We start from the raw sequence: 21,973 nt of genomic DNA, 5'->3' as shown, positions 1-21,973 counted from the left end.
CATGCATACAGCAGCAGCTAGGAGACGCATGCTGCAGGCACCTTTGCGGCCCCCCGCGCAACGAGCGCTGCTGCCGCTGCTCGCGCTCGCGCTCGCGATCGTCGCGTGCACGCAAGACGCAACACAGAGAGAGGAGAGAGTTTTGCGGGCAGAGCGAACGTACGCGGCGATAGGCGAGCCGGGCAGTCAGTCAGGCAGGCAGGCGGGCGGGCGGGCAGGCAGACGACGAGGCAAGTCAAGAGCACGCAACGCAACGCAGCGCACCCCCTTCTGCGCTCGGTGAGGGTACGTTCAAGAGGAACAGACGTATCTGACGCTTATTGCATGGCATGGCCTGCTCGACCTGCTCGCCTTGCCTCCCATAGCTCATCCACCACCTTCATCGACAAGCGAATCTCACAAAAACAGCTCACACAAAAAGCTTCTCACGAATTCGTTGCCTCTTCCTACAAGCGCATCCCCCCACTTCATCCAAGTCCAAAACAAAATGGTGCTTTACGTCGAGGGAGATGTCATCGAGTGTGAGTATGCCTTGCAAGCGCATGCGGGATTGGCCAGCTGCCGGGAGAAGCATTGGTGCTGGACATAAGCGCAAAGCTGGGAATATTATTGGCCATGCGCGCTCCCAGGTCTCGGATGTGCTTGGGCGAATTGTATGCGGCGTGCTCATGGAGCAGAGGGCAAGAGGACAGAGCGCGCATGAATGAGGGCGATGACACTTCGAGATCGGCGCGGGGGATGCTTTGCTGCAACCTTGCGGCAAGTTTGCTGGCCAGATGCCGAGGCAGCGGGAGATTGGAAGGTAGAAGGAGTCCAGCTGCGCTGCATCAGCATGGTCACACGTATGCATGCGCAACTTCAAGATGTTCTTGCTGCTGCTGCTGCAAGAACTTGTACTCTCGTCTTGAAGACTGCAAATGGTCACATGTTGGTGGGCGAGCGAGCGATCGGTCCGCTTCCCTTGGTATGACCCATCAAGTCTGCCCACATCTCAAGAAGCTGACAAGTCTTATTCTGCTGCTTTTCGAACCCCTCCCGCAGACCGCCCCTTTGGCGGCGATGTCAAGACTGGCAAGATTGACAAGATCGAAGCCAAGACTGGAGGCCACGTGAGTAGAAGGTGCGGTGTGTATGTGTAAGCTATGATGCACTGTCATCAGGGAGCTCTCGCAGCCAGGAAACGAGGGCATGGCAACGCAAAGGAATGACTACCCCCTTTTGCCGCGTCTCGATTTGCGGCATCGGCATGTTGCGTAGCTGCTCGAGCTTACTTCCTTCATCTCTGTGCTTGCCCTTTGACAGGTCGACATCACCTACACTGTAAATGGCGAAAAGATCATCTCTTGCCAGATCATTGGCAAGACCAAGTGAGGGTCTGTCGTGGCGGAATCGGGATCTGGATGGGGAGCAGGCGCAGGCTCAGTGATGAGCACATCGCCACCATCATTGGGCTCTTCTGGCATATCTCCTTCAATCAGAAGAGCAGAGCTGCAAGCAGACGATTTGATGAACAAAGAGCGACAAATCAAGAAAGCGAGGTTGGACTGAATGACAACGCAAAGGGGAACAATCCGCACACTAGGGTCCATCGCTCTGATCTGGTGTGCTTCATGCGCGCCCACCTCTCGCCTTTTTTGCCCCCTTCCGCCCCTCCTCCCCGCCCCCCCCCGCCTCCTTTTGATTGTTGCTGCGAAAGAGCTTCTTCTCTTCCCCCCAATCCAGCCCTATCCAGCGCAAATAACAAGACGCCTGAATGCAACCCCCTAGAATACACTTTTCTTCTTCCCACCTTGCCCCCGCAGTGTCTGCGTGTGCCCAATCAGCTAGAGCGGATGCTATGAACGAGTTCCGAGTCTTGTGCTTCAAAGAGCGAGCGAGACGTCGCTCTTGCACGCATCACATCATGACGGACGCAGTCGGATGCCAGATGTAGCTTTGATTACATAGCTAGCAGACGTGCGCTTGTCCAACAAGTGGAAAGCTGAGCAGAGCACAAGCAGAGCATGGCAGATGCATTCGCTAACGACCGATCTCGAAAGGGGGTCGGAGAAGGAAAGAAAAGGAGCAAAAAAAAAAAAAAAAAAAAAAAAAAAAAAAAAAAAAAAAAAAAAAAAAAAAGCAGAAGAAGAAGAAGCCCTTGCAATGACGAATGCATTCCGAACTTGCGCATCTCGCATCTTTCCCTTTTCCTCTTTCAAATTTGGCGCAATGAAGGGCGCCATTCTGCCCATCGACGCTCTCCCCCCCCCCCATATCCTCTCTTTGGGAGAGACTTAATTGGGCCACGTTCGCCCTAAAGGGAAACACAAATAACATGCCTTCCAGCACTTCCCTCTTCCCCCGGTAAGGTCAGGCCATACTCCCATCTACAGGCTGCATAATCAACTTCCTCCCCCCCCCCCCGCGCCGCACCGCACCGCCCCCCCCCCTTCCCCCCCACCCTCAAAGTTCATTTGCTCCGTCGTGAACTTTCCTCTGCCTAGACAATCACGCAACTCAAAGGAACCTACCAACAAGGGCGCGCGCGCGCGCCTTTTGGTGCCCCCATTCTACGGAATTTGGGCTGCGTGGGTGGAGATTGGAGGATCTTGCGTGGCTACCTACGACAAAAACACAGATGGGGGGCGAATGAGGGCGCGTACGGAGGGGGGGGGGGGGGGTAGGAAAAAGGGATGGGGGCAAAGCTTTTTGCCAAACGGGGTTGTGGCGTATGTACAAGATGAGATGGGTAATGGGGTGAAGAAAGGGAGTAAGGCGGGGGCGAGCGTGCGATACACATAAACGCACGCTCAAATGGGTGTGACAAGAAAGAGAGCGAGAGAGAGAGCGGAGGCTACACGCGTGCAGTTCGATGAAGTCCATCCCGCCGTTCAACCGATCAATCCCACGCTCCTCATATCCGCAATAAGTCTCCTCTCTTCCGGCGACATTTGCGCATCCGATCCTCTTCCCCTCCCCTCCTCCTCCTCTGACTCCTCCGACTCCCCGCTATCCTCATCCCTTTGCGCTCTCGAAACCGCTTCTCTGGCCCTATCCCTCTGACTCCTCGCTTGCGCACCCGCAAAAGCGGCCGGAAAGACGATCCAATCTTCTCCCGTTCCCGTAGCCCTTCCTCCTGTCCCTCCCGAAGGCCCGTAGCGCAGGTTTCGTCTGTTCAGAGCTTGTCGCAGCGTGTGTATGAAACCGACGGGTCTAGTCGAATCCTCTTCTCCTCCGCTCGACTCTCCCGCACCTCCCGTAGAAGGCTCGTGCGCAGCCTCGGTATCTTGTCGATCTCTGCGCGCTGCCGCAACCAATAACCTTCCCCATCGGTGCACGCGCCAGTAAGAGACCAAGCTGGAGAGCACGATGAACCAGCCGAGTACCATCAGAATGTAAGACAACCATTGCGCTCCTTCCTCTACCGGAAACAATCCATCATCCCTTCCACTTCCGCCCGCATTTCCATTGGCACTGTTCATGTCGCCTCCTGCAGCCAGCATATCTGCCATGGTGCCGTTGCCAGTAGGAGCCGGGGCGTCGCCTCGGAGGAACATGTCCGCGGCTGCGCGTCGCAAAGACCCAGCAGCTGTTGGCGCACCACTGCCAGAATCTCCGAACGGGTCCCACCACGGATTGCCACCAGAAATGACGATGGCTTCGTTGGGGGTTGATCCTGGAGCGTTTCCGTCTGGTGAACCTGCATGTCCGGGAAGAGGGTCGCTCGAGGGCAGATTTCGCGTGCGGAGAAAAAGACCGTATTGGATCAGGGTGATGCCAAGACCTGCTCGACTGCCGCAACGTGCCGCGTGGGTAGTGTGAAGCAGATAAGTCAAGAGGAAGCCTGCGCAGCGACGGCAGTCGAACGGAGGTGGAGTAAAATCAGCCCTGTGCAGTCCGCGCATCCAGCCGGCCGAGCATCAAATGCCCAAAGCTCACCAACAAATTGGAAGCTCATGCTGACCATGAGGTTCCAAGCGAATCCGAAAAAGTTGCCGACTGGCAGACCTTCCACGATGAGGTCTTCGATCTCGCCAACGTGGGCACCGCCGGGTGTCCAACCCATTCCGCCGGGCGCAAGAGGGTGCATGCCTCCCCCCACTATCGTAGTCTCCCAATAAGGCGGTGCAGAGTCTGCAGCTGCTACATCGTAGGTCGGTGGCAAGGTCTCGTCGACCTAAAGATGGACACAAGGACAGAACCAAGTCAGCTTCTCATGCTCGATTCACATTGTACGGTGGCGAGAAAAGGCGGGCTGATGCTTACCAGATCGTCGTCATCACCCCTATCACCTCCATCTGCGGTGCGTCTCCTCCTCTCCGGTTTGGCGCTCAGATTGGCAAACACGCCATCTCCAGACCCTCCACCCATCACTCGTCTCCTCGTGTCCGACTCGCCCGCACTCCTAGCATCCGCATCATCCGTGGGCAAACTAGCATACGTAGCTCCCGGCACCCTCATACCCACAAACTGTCCAAATCGACCCAGAGCTAATCGAACACGAGACATTCTCGAGTCCAGAGGAGGAGGAGGTTGTTGTTGCGCATTTGCGCGCGAACTCGTGCTGAGATCATAAGTGGAAGAGGAAGGTCCACCCGGGTTGGAATTGGCAGTGATGGGTGTGGGGCCTGGCGTATCTGGTCTTGCGCCGTTGTTTCCTCTAACGTGCGAGCTCGATGAGGCAGCTGTAGGATCTGAGCTGGAGGAAGGAGCGGTAGCAAAGTACGAAGGCGCCTCAAAGTCGTATCCGCTCTCTGTAGCGTTTGGCGAAGGAGGTGCGACGCCCAGTTCGAGCGCCGAAGGGATCCGATTCTCCCTGCCATACACCCTGTTTCTTCTGTCGAAAGTGCGATGGGATGAGGCAGCGGAGGAGCGAGCTCCCAAAGGATCGTCGGTCGTATCATCATCACCCTCATCGCCCATCGCATCTCCCGCATCGAACCAGACCTGGTTGGCCCGTTCGCGCGCAGCTGCTGCTCGTCTTGCTTGCGCAGGGTCATACGAAGGAGGCAAAGCATCACCTGCATCGTCTGTGGCGCTTCCTAGCAAATCTGAGCTCTCGCCTTCATCGTCGAATGCGGCAGCTAGCTCGGCTGCTCGCGAATGGGAGCCATTGCTTCGGCTACTATGAGACGTGGGTCGGTGTACCATGTTGTCAAAGCACTGGGATGTCTTGTTGAAGCTGAATCAGGTGTTCAGGTGTTCTGACCAATCGAGATTGCCGCTGGATGATGGCTGGGTGGGTGAATGTGCTGTGGAAAGAGAGAGAGTGGGCCGCGCTGCAGAGTGCACCGTGGGGTGAGTGGTGGGCAGGTGGGAAGCCGTTGGCGCCCCGCGTAAAGCTATAGCCTCGGTGGCGATGGATGGTGGCGTGCACTTGATGGTCAGACCGCTCAGGCTATTGAGGTACCGTGCGTGCGTGCGTATGTGTGTGCGTATATGCGCCCGCTCGCGACTCGGCGAGAATCACGAATGGCGAATGGGAGACCGGGTGATGTGGGTTGAAGCGAAATTGGCGCCTGTTCTGTGAGTATTCGTGATTGTTGCCAAGATGTCCTCTCACGTTCGAGATGCTGTGGAGAGAGCTGACCATATATCCATGCATCAGCTTGACTTGACTGACCTAGCTGCCTCCGCTTAAGCTGTACAAGTCACGAGAATCGTGAATAGATAGATGGCCGCTGCAAACCTATGATCACACGGCTGAGCTGACCCAAAGCGTCATCGTCAGCAGCAGCAGCATGCATGCATGCATGCACGCAACCTTACACATGTAAATCGTGAATGTATATAAAGCCAAGTACACCGCCATACCGTACAGCAGGTGAGTGCAGAAATGCGCTCCATCCGCCCGCCTGTCGAGCTTAATCGCGACGCGCACACCCAATTCTTGATTTGAATTTATCATTCGATTTGTATGTCGTAAATCTTGTATGGGCGCGGGCGGGCGCAAGTATATCGTGACGACAGGCAGCATAGGCTGATTGAGATATACATGATCTGCTGCCTGCCTGCATGCTGCTCATGCACGCGTGATATTGGCGCACGTATGTGTGAGACCCGCGCGGTGATCAGCATCCGCGGGCGGCCACCCGCCAGCATCATATACATGCAGCATAGCAAGCGTGCGCGCCGATAGCAGCTATATAGCGAGCCACACAGCATGAACATACCATTCGTAATTCGTGATTCTTGCATGATTGCACACCAAGATAATTCCTCAAGAGATCTATAGGTGCATGGATGTCTACAAGCTAGCATTCACCAGTCGCCAACTCAAAAGGATTGTGATTGTTGGAATCATGTTTGAATCTCAGTAGTCCATGCATGCATTCGCGAGCGACTTTATTTTTGAGCGGCTTCTGGTATGCATCAGTCATCATTCGATTGTTCCACATTCCATTTAATAATTGCGTTCTCCGAGCTTTGCATGGATGAATCGATGGATGGCCTTTTGATACATGTCACTCACACTTCGAGCCTGCTGCAGCCAGATGACACACTCGGCCGTGAGGCGTACTGCAAAATGAGCTTGCTTGCTCATCAAAGTTGCGTTGTCTGCAGTCAGAGAGTCGTGAGTATACAACCACCGAAGCATCTGCATGGTCACGCAGGCCAGGCCCCTTTGAGACTCTTCTCTGATTTGGCGTGGCGGGTAGGCTCAGCTAGCCTTGCCGGTATAGCTTTGGCTTACTCGTGAGTCGTGAGTGACTCTCTCTCTCTCTAGATCTATCGCGACCTGTGCTGTGTGCGTGTGGATGGACTCCATGCAAGGCAAGCTCAATTGCGCAGCACTGCCACGCACACGCGCTTCTCGGCCGTACAACGAACGCTCGCTCGCTCGCTCGCTCGCTCGGGCGCGCGTGTGGCTTGGCGGTGCGCCGGCCGCGGTTGGGTTAGAAGCTTCCAGATGATGCCAGATCCGTCCAGACGGCTGCTCAGCGCGTTCCAAATTGGGCCCCTCATTCACGATTCACCATGGTCGTTGCGGCAACGCGCGTCCGTCGTAGACTGGATGCTTCTAGCACTCGCTCGCAACATCTTCTACACGGACCTCCACGAAGCGTCTAGCATTTATGCGGACCATGGCGAGCTTGCAAACATAGTGGAACGTGAGGATCTGTGGTGGTCACAGTATGCGTGTGCTCGAGCGGGAGGCGTGATGTGGTGTGAGCGGTCGGACATGGTGCACCAAAGGGGTACAAAAGGCGCCCTGCCTGACGCTCTTAGCGATTTGCGTCTCCTCATCAACATCTCACAATCGCACTTGACAATCACGAATCGACACTCCCAAGCTCAACTCTTGCCCAGTTCAGTGCTAATCAGTACTGACAAGCCGCACGCATCGCATCCCAACAAGTCATCATGGAGTTCTACCTCGTTCCCGATCATCACTCCCAACCTCACCGTCTGCGGGCACCACGCTCCGCATTCGGTGGAGCACCATCGTGCGGACTCGACAATCTTCTCTGCAACCTGGTGCAAGATCCATCGACTCATCGTCCAGCTCGAATACCCAAACCTCGCCATTCTAGCTCCTTCCATCCTCTAGTCGATCTGACCCTCTACCAAGATCATGATCGCGACGATGAAGATGAAGGACAAGCCATCGCTTTCGCCTTGACTCACCATCATCAACATCGTGAGCGCGAGCGGGAGCGCGAAAGAGCACGTCAATTGCAACTGGAGCAGTACCAACTGGACCGTCAGCGTGCGCGACGTCTTCGAGAGTTTCAAGAGGCGAGAGCAGCAGCAGCAGCGATGGCTCGCGAGCAACAACGTCAGCGTCAGCGACAATTGCACATTCTGCATCTCCAACAAGAAGCACGCGAGCAGCAAGAGCGGCAACATCGTTTGTCCCTCGAGAATGCTCAGAAACGTCAAGAGCACAAGAGACAGATCGACCTGCAACGCCGTCATCGCCAGCAGCAACAAGATCTGAATGCGCAAATTCAGCACGACTTTTGGGAGGCTTTGCAAAGGCAATTCTTCCCTTCTGTGCAAGATCGCGAGCAGGAGAGACAAGCGGGCATTGAGGCCCATTTGAAGCAGAGGGCACGAGGAGAGAAGGAGCAAATCGAGCGTACACGTGCCCTAGGGAAAGAGAAGCGATCGGACGCTCAAGAGACCTTCGAAGGAGCGCTGCAGCTAGGCGATGCCTTCTTGCGCGCTTTCTTTGGTGCGGAGCCCGACGAGGAGAAAGAGGAGAAGAAGGACGAAATTTTGGAGAAAGCCACGGCTGATGAAAGCACCAGCGAAACTCGATCCGAAACTGAGCACGCTACACAGAGCCATCAAGAGCTGGCAGTGCCTCGTGCGGATGGAGAGAGGGAAGTCGAAGTGTCCGTCGAAGACACTTCAAGCACCGACTCAGCGGGACAATCTTCGGTGACGGCAAAGGACATTGAGATGACCGACGCACCTTCCGCCGGCAAGAAGGAGGCGCTAAACGCCTCTTCCGACGCGAACGAAACGGTCCTCTTTCATTATCCTCACGTCGCTCCGACCTCTTACGACGCGAAGAACTTGAAGCTGGCACTGCAGGGCGATCAACTTCGCATCGAGGGACTATGGAAATCCTCATCCACTTTGGAAGCTTTGAGCACCAAGCATTCACCCGCGCAACGGCAAGCACAGGTAAAGCAAAAGGAGGGGCAGGAGGAGGAGGAGGAGAAGAAGAGTTCGACAGGTTCTTCACGTAGCAATTCCCCGCATCGAGGACGTTCGCCACGCCGTGCAAGAGTGAGCGACGTGGATGAAAACGATATGGAGATCATCGAGCCTGAGCCTGAGCTGCAGGATGAGGCAGAGGGCAAAGCTTCGCTCGAGTCGGCGGGAAGAAATGCAGAGGAGAAGGAGGAGGAGGAAGAAGGATACATCTCCATCGACGTGGATGCTCGAGCGGATGCTCGAGCCAAAACTTCAAACGCCAAACCATCCACTCTTTCTCCCCTTCTCCTCTCTATCCCGCACAATGCCGATGCATCCAGCATCAGAGCAGACTTGCACGACCAAGGTCTCACCATTTACATTTCCTCGCTCATGAACGATGCTTAGGAAGTCAAATCTGCGCTTTCCCCCGACCTGCCCACTTCCTAGACTCCATACTCGTCCAAATGGCCCAACAACTCTTTCCTACCACTCCAACTCGCTTGTACCTCTTCAATCTGGACCTTGTACGCTGTGCTCTCGAATCAATCAGTGATGAACGACCTCACGAGAGCGATAGTACCCGAAGCGTGTGAATGTGGAAAGGGTTCGGCCAGTCATCCATTCAAGAATGATCTACTTTGCTTCTACAAGCGCGCCTTACGCTCATTAAAGATCAGAGTGAGCAGGCTGCATTGTCCATGTAAGATCAAAGAGAGATGTATGTATGTGTGTATGTGTGTGTGTATTGATGATGTGTACGGGGGTCGTAATAAGAGTTTGAGATTCAGTGTGCGCGTTCGCAGATGACGCGAGCGGCTCGCAGCACGACACCACGTTTTATGGTGGGGAGTGGGGGGGGGGTGGGGAAGAGGTCCAAAAGTGGGCTGGAAGGGGGAGGAAGAGGCCCGAAATGCGAGGCTTGCGAGAGATTTCGGAATCGTCATGGTTTGCGGCGCGTGACAATGTGACGAGGAGTGATGAAGCGTCTTGGAGGGGCTGCAAGGTGATGTACGTGTCTCGTTCATGGTCGTAGACTGGTCAGGCATGACTTTTGTGCAATACAAAGGCAAGGAAGGTGGATGTGCGGGCCAAATTGGAGGTTGCCACCCCAAGCGCGCAGCAGATTGCGGCATCAGAAATTGAACTCGAGATGTGGCGGAGCATCAGATACGCGACCGCTGCGGGTGGAGGAAGTACCGTCTGGCTGAAGGACCTGAACAAATCTAGCGCTTGTTGGGGCTTTCTGACCAAGGCTAGTATCGCCGCTGCTGGAAGAGCTCCGCTGCGCCCTCTTGGCTGCACTACCAGGGGGCGAGTCGGAGGATTGGACCACACCTTCACCGCCAGTACGAGCCGGGCCTGCGAGCCAAAATGCGTCATCGGCATTCTCTTCTTCATCCGAATGCCCAGCACTCGATGCTCTTTCCATGTCAGCACCGAGAATGCCCAAGCGAGCTTGAGCTAGCGCTTCATCGTGCTTCAGCTCCTTCATGCTAGCAAGGCTCTTCCTTTTGGCCTTTGGCGAGGTCTCCAAGGTGCTCTCTCTCCATTCCCTCTGAGCTGAAGGAGGAACGTTGGCTTGCGCAGCGGCAGCAGCTGCTGCTGCTAGCGCGGTGGAGTCTGGCTCGACAGAAGAAGATTGCCCTTGGGCCACAGGTCTCGAAGATGTGGCTTGTTCAACGGGAGTCCGAGGTCCGCTTCCCCCTCCACCTCCAAGTCGAGGTGCCCTGACCACTTGAAAGCTTTTGCCCGAGTTTGGTGCAGGAGGTATGGATTCGGTGCCGCTGGACGACAAAGTTCCATCTGCATTGACCTCTTTCGCTCCTCCCAGGCGACGCAGCAGCGCGCTCATCATTGCGACTCCAGCCCACGGACCTCTGCCTCGCGCCGCAGCACTCGTCTCCCACGTCGTCTCCTCATCGCTCCAATCTTCGCTCTCTCCTGGCGCTGCGGACTCATTCTGTTGCCGATTCCACATTGGAAAATCCACTCGTGGACGCTTGCCCGCCTGCTTAGGGGCTGGCTGCCCTCTTGCAGCCGAAGAAGCTGCAGCGGCCGCTCCTGTGCTGGAAAGAGTTGCTGCCGCTTGCCTGCGTCGATCTTCCTCCTCATCCGCGTAGACGGCGTTGCGAGGATCCGTGGCCATTGCGCCAGGTTCTTCGCCCCACAACGCGACGTGCGCCTGAAGACTTCTGCGACTCTTGGTGCTGTGTGGCAGCTGAGGCCGCGATGACGAGGGCAGCGTAGAGTAAGGATTAGCCTCGGTCGCCTTCCCGCCTCCCACACGTACAAAGCCTGCAGGTGCAGGGGAGCTTGCTGCGTCACTGTTGATCGGCGTACCACCAGACCTCGCCGCGTCAATGGCCCCGATGGGTGTGAGCGCTGCACTGGTCGGTGCAGACCATCCCGGCGATTGCGGCGGCAATGCAGCCATAATGTGATCGTCGTCATCGGGCGCAGTGCGGTAGTAGACAGAGTAAGGATTCGCGGAGCCTATCAAGTCCGGAGATCGAGCACCCGGCGAGGGGCGCGAGGCGGTACCCGCAGGGCTACCTTGTGCTGCATTGGCAAACAGCCGGCTGTCGAGGTAGCTAGCATACGAGCCTTGTCGAGAATGGGTGAGCGGTATGGCTCCGGCCGAGGCAGGGCTTCGACCCGCGGGACCAGATCCTTGCACAATGATGGGTGATCGCACGCTGCTGTCGTCTGAGCGATGTCCTTTTTCGCGCACGTTCTTTTCCTTGCGGCGCAACTGCAAGGTTTTGTACTTCCGTCTGCGTATCCTCCTGATGGCCCCGCCGAGGCCGGCTGTTCGTGGTGAGACGCGATCGTCGAAAGGCACCCGCCATACGAGACGGATCAAGGCTTCGAGGATCTTGGCCGCGATCGCGAACAGCATCATCGCGAAGAAGATGCCCTGCATCAGAAGCACAACATATGTCAGCCACCCAGTCGCTTGGCGGCCAAAGTTGACCACCGGCGTCAGAAGGACAGCGAGGATTGCAGTGATGATACGAATCACGCTTGTCGCGAATGATACGGGTCCCATCCATGCGCCTTCCGGCCATGGGAGCCAGAGACCAACTGCAAGGCCAGCGAGCAGCTCTAGGACGACGAACAAGATCGCTTGCGCAGATCCGCTCTGCTGTGCCGCGCCGATCACTATACCCAAGATGAGGCTGTGCGCGTAGCTGACGATGAAGAAGAGCTGGGAGCCAGGTGAGTAGGTGTTGTAGACAGGTCCAAGAGCCACCAATGTGTCGATATCATCGTAGAGCTTGGAAGTTTCAGTCCGTGCGATGCGCACAATGAGGTAGATTGGCGCCAAGATGGATAGGATGGCGAAAGCCAGCGCCGCTAGAGCGACCGACGTGGTCGAGTGGGAGCTGGCTCTTGCGAATTGGTACACGCTAAAGATGGTAATCGGAAAGTGGAAGAGTGCCAAGGCGCGAACCAGATTACCGTGGAGTACCTTGAGATGGAAGCTGAGACCGGTGTGTATGCGGCCGCCAGGCCGGAATCCAGGAAGCACTCCAAGGAAAGCGTAGCCGCTGCGCTTAGTCTCCCTCATGTTTCCATCTTCGTCAACGACGAGACCTGCCTTCAGCTCGCCTTCCGCATGCAGCGAGCCGGACCTACCGACGTCTTCGCTGCTCCTACGCGAAGCAGGTTGCAAGCCCACGAGCCCGTCGTCGTTTTGCCTCTTAGCCCAGAGCTCGCCAATGAGATCAGTGAGCCAAGCTACGACGCTGATGCCACAGAGTGCAGCCACGATGATGAGCCAGATGGCCAAGCATGTACCAAAGAGCTCGGACGCTCGAAGACCGACTATTCGCGCGAAAGCCTCGATCCCGGTATGCACATTGCCCATGTCGAGGAGCTGATTGGGCATTGCGGGGTCGAGATACAGTGGTGACTCTCGAACACCCATCTGCGTGCCGACATCGCCAGCTGGCAGGCGCGCACCAGTCTCCAGAGCATCTATGGTCGAATTCTGAACAAGTGTTACGTTGCCAACGAGGGTCGACCAAGCAGCTTGTTTGAAGAACAAGTACGCGAAATCGGGCCACCTGAGTGCCAGCATTGCGACCCCCGCGACGAATTGAAGGTGATGGATGATATCCCAGCATCCTGGTGTGACGAATCGAAGCAGTGCCGGGCTCATCACGGCGCCTTGGCCGCTGAGACTAGAGATCAGCGTCGGAGACAGCTTATCTTTTATAAAGGTCGGCGCACCCCCCTCCCTAGCCCGGTGTTTGAATGCGCGTATCCTCGAGGTGACCGCTGTAGTGAGTGCAGCGATGCTGGCCAGCACAAAGAATGCGATCGCTGATGCAATGGGGATCCATAGCACCACCCTCCAGTACCACCGATCCGCGTTGTAGGGAGTCACTGGTACTTCGATGCAGGCGAGTGTCAGAGCTGGGCTAGTAGGGTCCACCAGGGTAATCGTAGTCCACAACGTCGTAGCTTCGTAAGACTGATTGAGAGGTATGTCAACGCCGAAAGCCACCTGTCCCGGTCCGTACTGGCATGTGCCAGCAACGCCCGGGTTCTGACTATCTGTCTGCGTGGGAAACAGTCGATCACAGACAAACGTCGTGTTGCTGAAGATCGGCACAGTGAGAATCTCTGACTGCACTTGTATCGCACCTGCATGCCAAAAGAGTGTGCCTCAGCCTTTCCATTGCTCTGCTCCCACGCCAAATCTGCCCTCGACTTACTGATAAAGCCCGAAGCGCTACTAAATGCGAAGCTTTGCTTGTCCACTGCCGCCAGACTGACCATGCGCAGCGTACCGTACGAGGGCGGGTCAATGCCCTGATAGGTGGCCGAGAGGTCGGTATCGAATTGAGACCATACAGCCGATACGTTGAGCAAGCTTTCAGGTTGAGCGTACCGGGTGAATTTGGAAGCTTGACAGCCTTTGAATGCTGGACCTGTGATGGGTCGGCGTGAGGCTCTCGTAGCGCCCGACGCTGTGGCCGTAGCTTGGGCTGATGGTTGTGCATACAGAAATGGCACTGTTGCGGATCCAAGATCGACGACTGGCACTGCTGTGCTAGTAGGAACGGCACCACTACTCGTCGTAGCACCCGACACGTTCGTTGCAGCAGCAGGAGACTGAGACGCCGATGCTGTGGGATTGTTCAGGACGGGGGTCGTTCCTGGCGCCGATGCTGATGATGAAGAGGCGCCCTGGCCACTCTCTTGAGCTTGTGCTGACAGTGTGAGAGATGTCAGCAGGACTAACGCCACGCTCCTTCTCCACATGGAGAGGAGAAGCGACCAGCGTGAGTCCTTCAACGAGCGCCGTCCAGACACCATCGCGCTGCAGGCTGTAGAGCGTGGCCCTGAAAGAACCTTATGCGACTACAAGACGCTTGGGGTGAGATTGTCCCACCAAGATGTGCTTAAGGGATGAGATGCGGTGGGATGGGGAAGGCTAGTGTGCAAGGGAGGGAGGTGGTGCACTGGCTGCACACCGGAGGCAAGCAGTAGCAGTCCTTGAGTCCGCAGCTCGTCAGGACAAAGGTGGTGGTCCCTCAGCGACGCAGGTCGCTGCTCGCTGCCTCCTCGTTGCTTCGCGTGTCTAGATGATGCCAAATTGCTACTTGCAAAGGCTGGCAGGTATGTAGTGGTGGAGCTGTCGCCGCGAAGAGTGACCTTTGTATAGCTGGGCGCAGACAGAGATGGCCGTCACAGAGGGGCGCCATCAGCCGCGCCAATCAAAGTAGGAGTGTCAAGGTCTGCTCGAGCGATTCGGCAGTGACGACGAGCGTATGGAACGGGTGAGAGAAGCTCAGATTGTGCCGGATGGTGCGGTTTTGGGTCGCATGAGAGCAAGGCGAACGGGGAATGAAAGGGTCGAGAGCGCGGTAAGAAGGCATGAATTGCCGAGTGCGACGTTCTCGTCAGTCGCAAGCTAGGTATATAGGGACGGCACCGGTACAGTCTCGAGGATGAGCGCGGCAGTGAGTGAGGGCCAAGCCGTTGCTCAAACACTCGTGACTCAAAATTCACGACTTCATTTGAGCGCGCATCTCGAATGCGGCGATTCGCGCTAATCGTTCCTTTTCTGCACGACGCCCGCCGTCGCCGCAGCTTGAGTTCACCATTCACATTGAAGATTGTGAATGGAGAGAGAAATGCCCGTGTTCATGCTGCGCGCGCGGCAGGCACGCGAGAGCGCCTTGCGCCGAAAGGCAATGCAGAGTATTCGGTGTGAAGAGGTGATGCACAGCAGCAGCAGCAGTGGCGCAGCGGCTTGAGGCAACGCCAAGTTGCAGAAGGCACGCGTGCTGCAAGCCGAAGCAGGGTCTGCTATACACTCTGACTCGTGACTGCATACATAGCTGCGCTGCTGATGATGCTTACTGCATGCAGCATGTTCTGGGAGCGGAGCTCCGAAATTGAGTCAAGATGATAGATTGTGTGCACGAATCGTGAGTAACCGTAAGTCGGAATCTGAATCAGAATGAGCGAGTGAATACAAACTAATCGTGCTTTGAAGTCCTGCTAAGTACGCCGCGGTTTTGGTTGCTGTCGTCATCATCCCTCTCGAAGCTTGTCTCTCATCCAGGCCTCATCAAGTCTCTTGAGTGATCATTCACGATTGTGTCACTGATGTCCCCTTTCTCTCCTGACTTATCCCGCAGAAACAGCCTCGCACGAGAATCTCCCCACTCATCAGAACCCTAAACAATAGCCGGCTGCCCAATCAGAGATCAGGAATAAGCAAACATGGCACAGAACGAGCCGAGTCGAATCGAAAGCGCGATCTACCTTCGATGTACTTACTTCTAAAAAAAGGCTTTGGCAGCAGGGCTGTATGCTCACCTTAGGCCGCGTCGAGCGGCGGTTTCACGATTCGGCGCAGGGCAGGCGGCAAATGCATGAACTCCTAATGAGTCGTGTAAGTCATGATGCTGGACTCGTCTTGGGTTGATGAGGTTGCTGCCTCGCATTCTTGCGTAGGTGATCACGTGTAAGCATTCTTGGATTTGATTCGCATTGGTTCGAGTCTCACGTGGCTGCATCGGCAAAAGACGATCCATCGACCAATCCAGGTGGGCAAAGTCATCCCAGCTCCGCAGTCGTGATTCACGTTGACGAGCATTGTGACTAGAGTTTGCCATAGGAAATTGAGGCCATGTTCTGGTTCAGTAGAGAGCGATATCGAAGCTCACTTCGTCACACGTCAAGGTCCCATTCACGTCCGCGCGCTTCCAAGCTGCATCCCCAACCGTACGTAGTCGGCTCACCCTCGGTCAGTCCCCTCACACACTCACGCTACGTCGTACGTGTTCCTGCATGCATCCACCGTAAATTTGCAGATCTTGTTCTCTTGCTGCATGGCTCCAACGGAATAGTAAATCATGCTCGAGCCACGCACGCACTGCACGTTTCGACTAACCAAGAATCTTCGATGGAGGAAGTGAAAGCTTGCATCAGATCAGACAGATTTCACGACAGCAGCGCAAGTGCGCAATCCGCTACTCCTCACGATGCCATATAGGGCTGATGAGGCACAGCTAGCATTGATGGCTTACGACAGACGAGAGCGCAGTTGAGTCTTGAGTGTTGATGAATTTGTGTCAATGAGTTTGAGTCTGAGATCTGGCTCATCAATCTGAATCAAGAGGTGTGCAACCACAGGCAACGATTGCTTATTCCCGAGGCGTGACCACTCCCAAGACGCAACAAAGACACCGCTTTCCTTAATCAGCAGAGTCATGCAGCATGGTCATCCTACTTTGAGCATTGCATGCCGCCGCACCAAGCTTCTAGCTGGCCAAGACGAGCAGCACTTTGAGCCGAGATTGAGTCAATTAGGTCGTGGTCATTCAGGGTTCATGATAGAGGCAATCAGCAAACCTAAAAAACTGGCTACCGTCACAGCTTCCGATTCGAGATTCAAGATTGCTTGATGACTCAGCGCCGATGAAACCTTCAATTACTTATCACTTGTCGTCTTCGCAAATTCGAAACATTGCACGAACAATTTGAATCAAGAATCAGAATGAAGCTTGACTAGGGACACACCTCTGTGACGTTTGCCTTGATCACTTGAACGGATGGGTTGCTCAATGGAATCTGAATTGTGTCTGACTCGATCAGGTGCTTTCCCCGATGCATCTCGCATCGTTATTGAATTCAAAAGCGAATCCGAGGTGTATTGTTTTTAATACTGTGTGACTGCCTCTCTCCGCTGGTTTGGCTATCAATGTATGGGAGCAGACCTGTCCTTGATTCAATGATTGAGAGGCCTTTGCAACTGAGCCATGAGTCCGAAAAGGATTGTCTACCGTAATAATAATCAAGAATGATATGATGTGTTGACCCATGCCCTACCTCTCGGCGACTTTGTGTGAGATACGGAAGAATTGACCGTCAAGGCGTTGGCACAGCTGGAGGATGTGCATGCATGCATGCTGGTGCATGGCTTCGATCGAGTCTCTGCTGCATGCATGAGTGCGAGTCGAGTGTTGGGGCTGCGCGAACCTGCATATAAGGAGCTTCGCTTGCGTCTTGGACGCGGCATCCCGACACCTTGTTCCGCTGCTGCTTCTTGCTGCACACCTCGATCCTGGCGGAGGACAGAACATGATGGCAGCAGCTTCTGCTCCCAACATTCACAATTCAGAGTCAGGAGACTGTGAGTGAAGATTTCGATCTTGTCTCGCGATGCGGCACCGATACCTCGGTCATGTCTCATTAAGTTCTCTTCCTCCCCTGAACGCTGCTGACTACATGCTGGTAGTGTAGTGGCATGCATCAACGCCGAGCTCGAGCCATGGGACAGAAGAGCATCAATTAGCGTGGCTACGAAAGCAAGAGATTCAAGGCTGAAAGGCACGATCACAGCAGTGAGACCGCCAAATGGATCCACCATGCAACGCCTCCCTCCCTACATATCCTTAGCTCAAGCCACATCCCGATTCTTGGTCCGCATGCTGCTGGCATCACAGAAGAAGAAGCGCAGCGGAATTTAGATTGGCCAGCAAGCAGACTGGGCATATCGCTGCTCTCTTCAACTCAAGACGCCGTGCATTTGCTATGAAGTTTCGAGCCGTCGAAGAACTGGAGCGGGAATGTTGAGAGCCGTCGGACCATAGAGTAGACTTTGGGCACTGAAGACAGAGGTTGTGCCTATCGTGGATGTCTGCGCAGTGTGGGATCGCAAGCCCATCTACTCGATGATGGCGTTTGAGAATTGTTGGGCCGCAGCGCAATCAAGAAAGTAATCATGGTCCAGAGATGCATGGATCGGTCGGTGATGAGGTGTCAGGCAGCTCGTCATGCAAGCAGCATACGCGCAATCGAGGCCTGGAGTCAAGAGTCACGAGTCGCCGATACAGCATGTATGCACAAAGCTGTAAGTGCGTCAGTCACTGTCGAAGATGTGAAGATTCACATCGTTCGAGCCTTGCTCTTCGGTGCAAGCGAGTCGCAAATTGAAGGAAGCATAGCAGGCAGGCAGGTAGCGAGTCACGGCGGTCCCTCAAACTGATTGATGATTGATCAAGCATTTCGGCAGCGTATACGTTGCAAGACTCTCATGAGTCATGAGTTGTGAGTCGTGAGCATCCGGCCACTTCAAGAGCTTTTCAAGAAGGCGGTGCAGTGCAGCCGCGGGAATGCATCATGACTTTGCTCCGTCCAGAAGAATGGTCGATAAAATGCTCTGGTTGCTTGTGCGCAATTATTATAGGTGGTGAGTGGGATTTTGAGAGCTTGGCAAGGAGAGACATACCTGCCGAACTCGTCACTCGCGCGTCTTGTCTTGAAACCACCACCAAAGGCACCGTCTTCCTTGTCCAGCACTCGTGATTCGTGATTTGCATGCATCTCACGACACAGCAGAAATTCGCATCGGCCGTTGCACGGGCCCATACCTGAACGTCGTGCAGGCCTTTAACAAGAGCACAACGTACCAAGTAGATTGAACCACCTGTGCGCCGAAGCTATCTCTACTCAAGACTGGCAACATTCATTTTCCCAGCGCTACCTCGACTCAACACATTCGACCAGAACACCCCCCACACTCGTGCAGACCTGAAGCACAGCAGCTCCATTTGCCAGTTCGTCTCACCGTGACCCGCAAAAAGGCACGACAGTCTTGGACTGCCGCGAAGCATTAAAGGGCGAGACGCGGTGTGGAGGATCCAAGCACCCTCACGCTCCACCTCTTCCCACTCCATTTGACGACCTTCACCTTCATCGACGCGCGACAAGAGGACTCTGCTGCTCGCGCCGAGCATGCAAACGTGGGACGGTACCACCGCGCAGTGGCCATCCGAATGGCAAATACCGCCGAGCGACGAGCATTCAGGGCCATGTGATGGTCCGCTCGTCGCTCATCCCCTCATCGAGCCATACCTCAGCATTCAACCGCCCTCGCAAATCTGCGGACCCTTCACGAGCCAGGCCGATCATTTTTCCCTCCCTGCACTGTACAATCTTGGGCAACCGGTTCTTCTAGATCACGACCCTCGTCTTCTCGGAGATGCTCAAACGTCCCGCCCACACGATGATCGCAACGTGACGAACCAGCCGATATCGCCAGAGTTGCTTGAAAATAACCTCAAATTTGGACCGCAACCCTCACAAGGTTTCAAGAGAAAGGTGAGCTTTGAACGAGAGTATTACTGTCGCGATGACATGATCGCCAATCTAATCAAGGCGCTCGAATCATGGATGCCCAGCGTCCGCAAAGTTGGTGAGTGCAAAGTCAGCCAAGTACGTTGAGAGCGCGACTTGACCCAGATGCCTTCCCAGCGACAATTGCCGTTCGCGCAAGGTACGCTGCACGCGCACACCGCCGGACAGCTCCACTACAGATCGTCGTTGCCTGCCATGCCAATCTGTGGATGGGTGAGTGGCGCTCTCGCGCTTTTGAGACGCCGACGAGTTTACTTCTGGCGACCTCTCTGTTACCAGTTCTTGCACCTATGACTATATTCCAAAAAGACCCGGTCCACAAAGCTCGTGAGCACAGCATGTCTCCCGCGTGCACTCTTGAGCGCTTGCTGACTGTCACGACTTAACAGTACGAGCAAAGTACGCCGTCAGACTGGAGGAGCCTTCAGCGCCTTCGATCCTGTCAGAGCGGAATACAGCACATGCCAGGCCTTTAGCGCCATGCGGAATTTGTTGCCTGCTTCATTGACGAGCTCATCTCACGACTCGGGCTTCGGACAGAATGGGAGCCCAACTAAAATGCTGTTCCAGCATGATGGCGGCAGCAACCCCCCTCCGCCGCTCCTGCCTACAACCTGTTTCGAGCAGACCGTGGATGCCAACGAGGCCCATAGTAGCATGTCCGCTCTCTCTCAGGACAATGGGTTCTCATTCCGGTTGCGAGCACAATCGTCGTCGATGTGGCCCGCCATCGCTTACCCGTACGACATGCAGCAAGCGAGCAAGAGCGCGCCTACAAGTAGCCTCGCATCACCAGAAGACGCCCCCGGTGATGCCCATTGGCTAGGCAAAGCTTCGAAAGGGCGAGCACGCAGCCGCGCACAAACTTTTGTTCCCGGCTGTCATTTCTCAGCAGTTGCTCCAGACTCCACACTTCAACACGTGCCTTCGAGTCGACCAAGATGCCTCGAGGACATCGCACCGCGCCAGTGCTTCTTGCAAGTTCTAGGCATGTACCGAGAGGTGCTTTGGACATCGCTGCCTCTGGCAGACTGGCCTACCTTCGCCCACGACCTTTTGCACCGCAGGGATGCGCACGATAAGACTTATTTGGCCTTTGCTTTGAGCTTGACCGCCATGACCCTATCATGGTGCCCCAATGCCTACCTACCTGAGCCCAAGGCTTTCTATTTCAAGTTGCGCGATGTTTGCCACCGCTCCAGTCGAACACTGCAGGATCGCTCTTACTCGCCTCTGACCACTGTTCACATGTCCACCCTGATCAGCGATTCGGTAAGTGTTTCGTTCGCATTAGCGCTCCAACACACGCTGGCTTACTGGTTCAGCATTTACCGTTCAGCTGTATCTGCAGGAGATAGGCCTGAACGCTGCATCGGCTGCATCGTTCGGGGAAGCTGAAGGTCTTCTGGAACATGCGACCCTGATGGATGTGGGTTGCCCTGCTGGATCTGGCCCTCGGCTTGGGTCTGCAAGTGCGAGTCATGAGGATCTGCAGCTTCTGTGCTTCAGTGAGCGGTAACCCACCAGGAGTGGCTTGAAGGTGGCCTCGCCTTTGCTGATTCATGCATATGTCAACAGAGATCAAGGGGATTACGTCCCTGTGCGATTCGCGACCGTTCGTGCATGCTTGCGACGATAGAGGAGTCTGCTCAGTGCTGCAGACGACTCAAACAGACACGTGAGTCCCAAGGTCCACCGACTCCGAGATATTTCACCCTCTCACAACCACCGAGTCGCAATGCTGGGGTCTCAGAGAGAATACGCCTCATGGCTTGAGGTCCTCTGCACACCTCACCCACATTCTTGCCGAAGTGATACAGTGTCATCGAGAGGTGCGTGATCACTCCCCTGACTTGGCCGTGTCATCTGCTGATTTATTGGCCTCAGACTGCTTTGAAACAGACACCAAATTGCTTTGAAAAGCCGCACAAGGACGCAGAGATGCCCATTAGGATTGACGGCTTGCGCTGCAGGGTTTTGGCCGTGATGAGATCCTTTGACTCGGATCTTGGAATTGGAGGTGATGCGCATGCTTTGCATGGGGTGGACGAATTTCTTCCTCTGCCATTCCCTCCTGTGCCTCGAGCCAAGGTCAGCGACGCCACACTGAGCCCGCCAAACTCTCCTTGGCCACCTCATGCATTTTTGGCCACAGGACTACCCAGCCGGAAAGCGGCGTGGCCAGAGCCGAACCAGCAGGGCGACTGTCGCTCGGCCACGATCGAAGTTCGGCAACTGCCACCTTTGGCGAAAGCGACCAAGGCGCAACGAGACTTGGCAGCTTCGAGAGTGCTGGCGTGCTGGACATCTGGTCGTCCTACAGGCGAGGAAAGGAGCTCTGCAGTGCGACAGGCCGTCAGACTTGAATTGCTCCTTCTTGTGCTCGCTATAGAGCTCGTGCTAGATGACACCGTCGCGATGCTCGGAAGTAGGAGCCATCAAGAGCATCGCGAATCAGCTTGGCAGCCCGCGTTTAAGCAAGCTGCCGATGCTTCTGAAGAATTACCCAAGGAGACTCTTGAGTCCCGAAGAAACGTGAGTGTCGTTTCCAGTAGCTCGTGCCACACCATTTCACTTTTCGGCTCATTTCTCATGCTCTCACACACACTCAGGTCTTTGTTGCACTGGTGAGCTCGACTGGGACGCCGCCACCCCATCATCGAGCTGCTTGCTGATG

At 55.4% G+C, this 21,973-nt stretch overlaps 6 protein-coding genes across 6 annotated transcripts; 4 read left to right on the top strand and 2 right to left on the bottom strand.

The window, feature by feature from the left end:
• Positions 1-399: 399 nt before the first annotated feature.
• On the top strand, positions 400-1,714 carry IE81DRAFT_326315 (hypothetical protein). The gene is made up of 3 exons (XM_025514787.1): positions 400-521; positions 1,042-1,109; positions 1,303-1,714. The coding sequence occupies exons 1-3, from the start codon at positions 488-490 to the stop codon at positions 1,369-1,371; spliced, it is 171 nt and encodes a 56-aa protein (XP_025366821.1). The 5' UTR covers positions 400-487; the 3' UTR covers positions 1,372-1,714.
• A 1,561-nt stretch (positions 1,715-3,275) lies between these two features.
• On the bottom strand, positions 3,276-4,416 carry IE81DRAFT_274200 (hypothetical protein; the record flags this gene model as incomplete). The annotated part of the gene is made up of 4 exons (XM_025511439.1): positions 3,276-3,466; positions 3,623-3,823; positions 3,919-4,156; positions 4,246-4,416. Coding segments are annotated over 4 exons (801 nt in total), but the record flags the coding sequence as incomplete, so codon positions are not given.
• Positions 4,417-6,848: 2,432 nt separating this feature from the next.
• Positions 6,849-9,396, top strand: IE81DRAFT_326312 (hypothetical protein). The gene has a single exon (XM_025514786.1). The coding sequence runs from the start codon at positions 7,345-7,347 to the stop codon at positions 9,034-9,036; it is 1,692 nt and encodes a 563-aa protein (XP_025366819.1). The 5' UTR covers positions 6,849-7,344; the 3' UTR covers positions 9,037-9,396.
• A 1,483-nt stretch (positions 9,397-10,879) lies between these two features.
• On the bottom strand, positions 10,880-13,270 carry IE81DRAFT_279707 (hypothetical protein; the record flags this gene model as incomplete). The annotated part of the gene is made up of 2 exons (XM_025511495.1): positions 10,880-11,279; positions 11,385-13,270. Coding segments are annotated over 2 exons (2,286 nt in total), but the record flags the coding sequence as incomplete, so codon positions are not given.
• Positions 13,271-18,711: 5,441 nt separating this feature from the next.
• Positions 18,712-19,614, top strand: IE81DRAFT_13773 (hypothetical protein). The gene is made up of 3 exons (XM_025510323.1): positions 18,712-19,260; positions 19,341-19,354; positions 19,414-19,614. Exons 1-3 carry the CDS (start codon positions 18,895-18,897, stop codon positions 19,511-19,513), a joined length of 480 nt encoding a protein of 159 aa, XP_025366817.1. The 5' UTR covers positions 18,712-18,894; the 3' UTR covers positions 19,514-19,614.
• On the top strand, positions 19,615-20,756 carry IE81DRAFT_13894 (hypothetical protein). Its single transcript, XM_025510333.1, has 3 exons — positions 19,615-19,623; positions 19,686-20,568; positions 20,622-20,756. The coding sequence occupies exons 2-3, from the start codon at positions 19,777-19,779 to the stop codon at positions 20,652-20,654; spliced, it is 825 nt and encodes a 274-aa protein (XP_025366816.1). The 5' UTR covers positions 19,615-19,623; positions 19,686-19,776; the 3' UTR covers positions 20,655-20,756.
• Positions 20,757-21,973: the final 1,217 nt, after the last annotated feature.

Source organism: Ceraceosorus guamensis (genome assembly GCF_003144195.1).
Source record: "Ceraceosorus guamensis strain MCA 4658 unplaced genomic scaffold IE81scaffold_102, whole genome shotgun sequence".
Classification (NCBI taxonomy): Eukaryota; Fungi; Basidiomycota; class Exobasidiomycetes; order Ceraceosorales; family Ceraceosoraceae; genus Ceraceosorus; species Ceraceosorus guamensis.
The sequence above is the reverse complement of the archived record's forward strand: the minus strand, read 5'-3'. Positions and strand labels throughout refer to the sequence as shown.

Bases quoted from the DNA above. Each gene is read 5' to 3' on its own strand.
- IE81DRAFT_326315 (XM_025514787.1), top strand. From the start codon at position 488: ATGGTGCTTTACGTCGAGGGAGATGTCATCGAGT. The intron at 522-1,041 runs GTGAGTATGCCT...CCCCTCCCGCAG, and splicing joins CGAGGGAGATGTCATCGAGT to ACCGCCCCTTTGGCGGCGAT. The intron at 1,110-1,302 runs GTGAGTAGAAGG...GCCCTTTGACAG, and splicing joins AAGCCAAGACTGGAGGCCAC to GTCGACATCACCTACACTGT.
- IE81DRAFT_326312 (XM_025514786.1), top strand. From the start codon at position 7,345: ATGGAGTTCTACCTCGTTCCCGATCATCACTCCCAACCTCACCGTCTG.
- IE81DRAFT_13773 (XM_025510323.1), top strand. From the start codon at position 18,895: ATGCAAACGTGGGACGGTACCACCGCGCAGTGGCCATCCGAATGGCAA.
- IE81DRAFT_13894 (XM_025510333.1), top strand. From the start codon at position 19,777: ATGCGGAATTTGTTGCCTGCTTCATTGACGAGCTCATCTCACGACTCG. The intron at 20,569-20,621 runs GTAAGTGTTTCG...TTACTGGTTCAG, and splicing joins CCACCCTGATCAGCGATTCG to CATTTACCGTTCAGCTGTAT.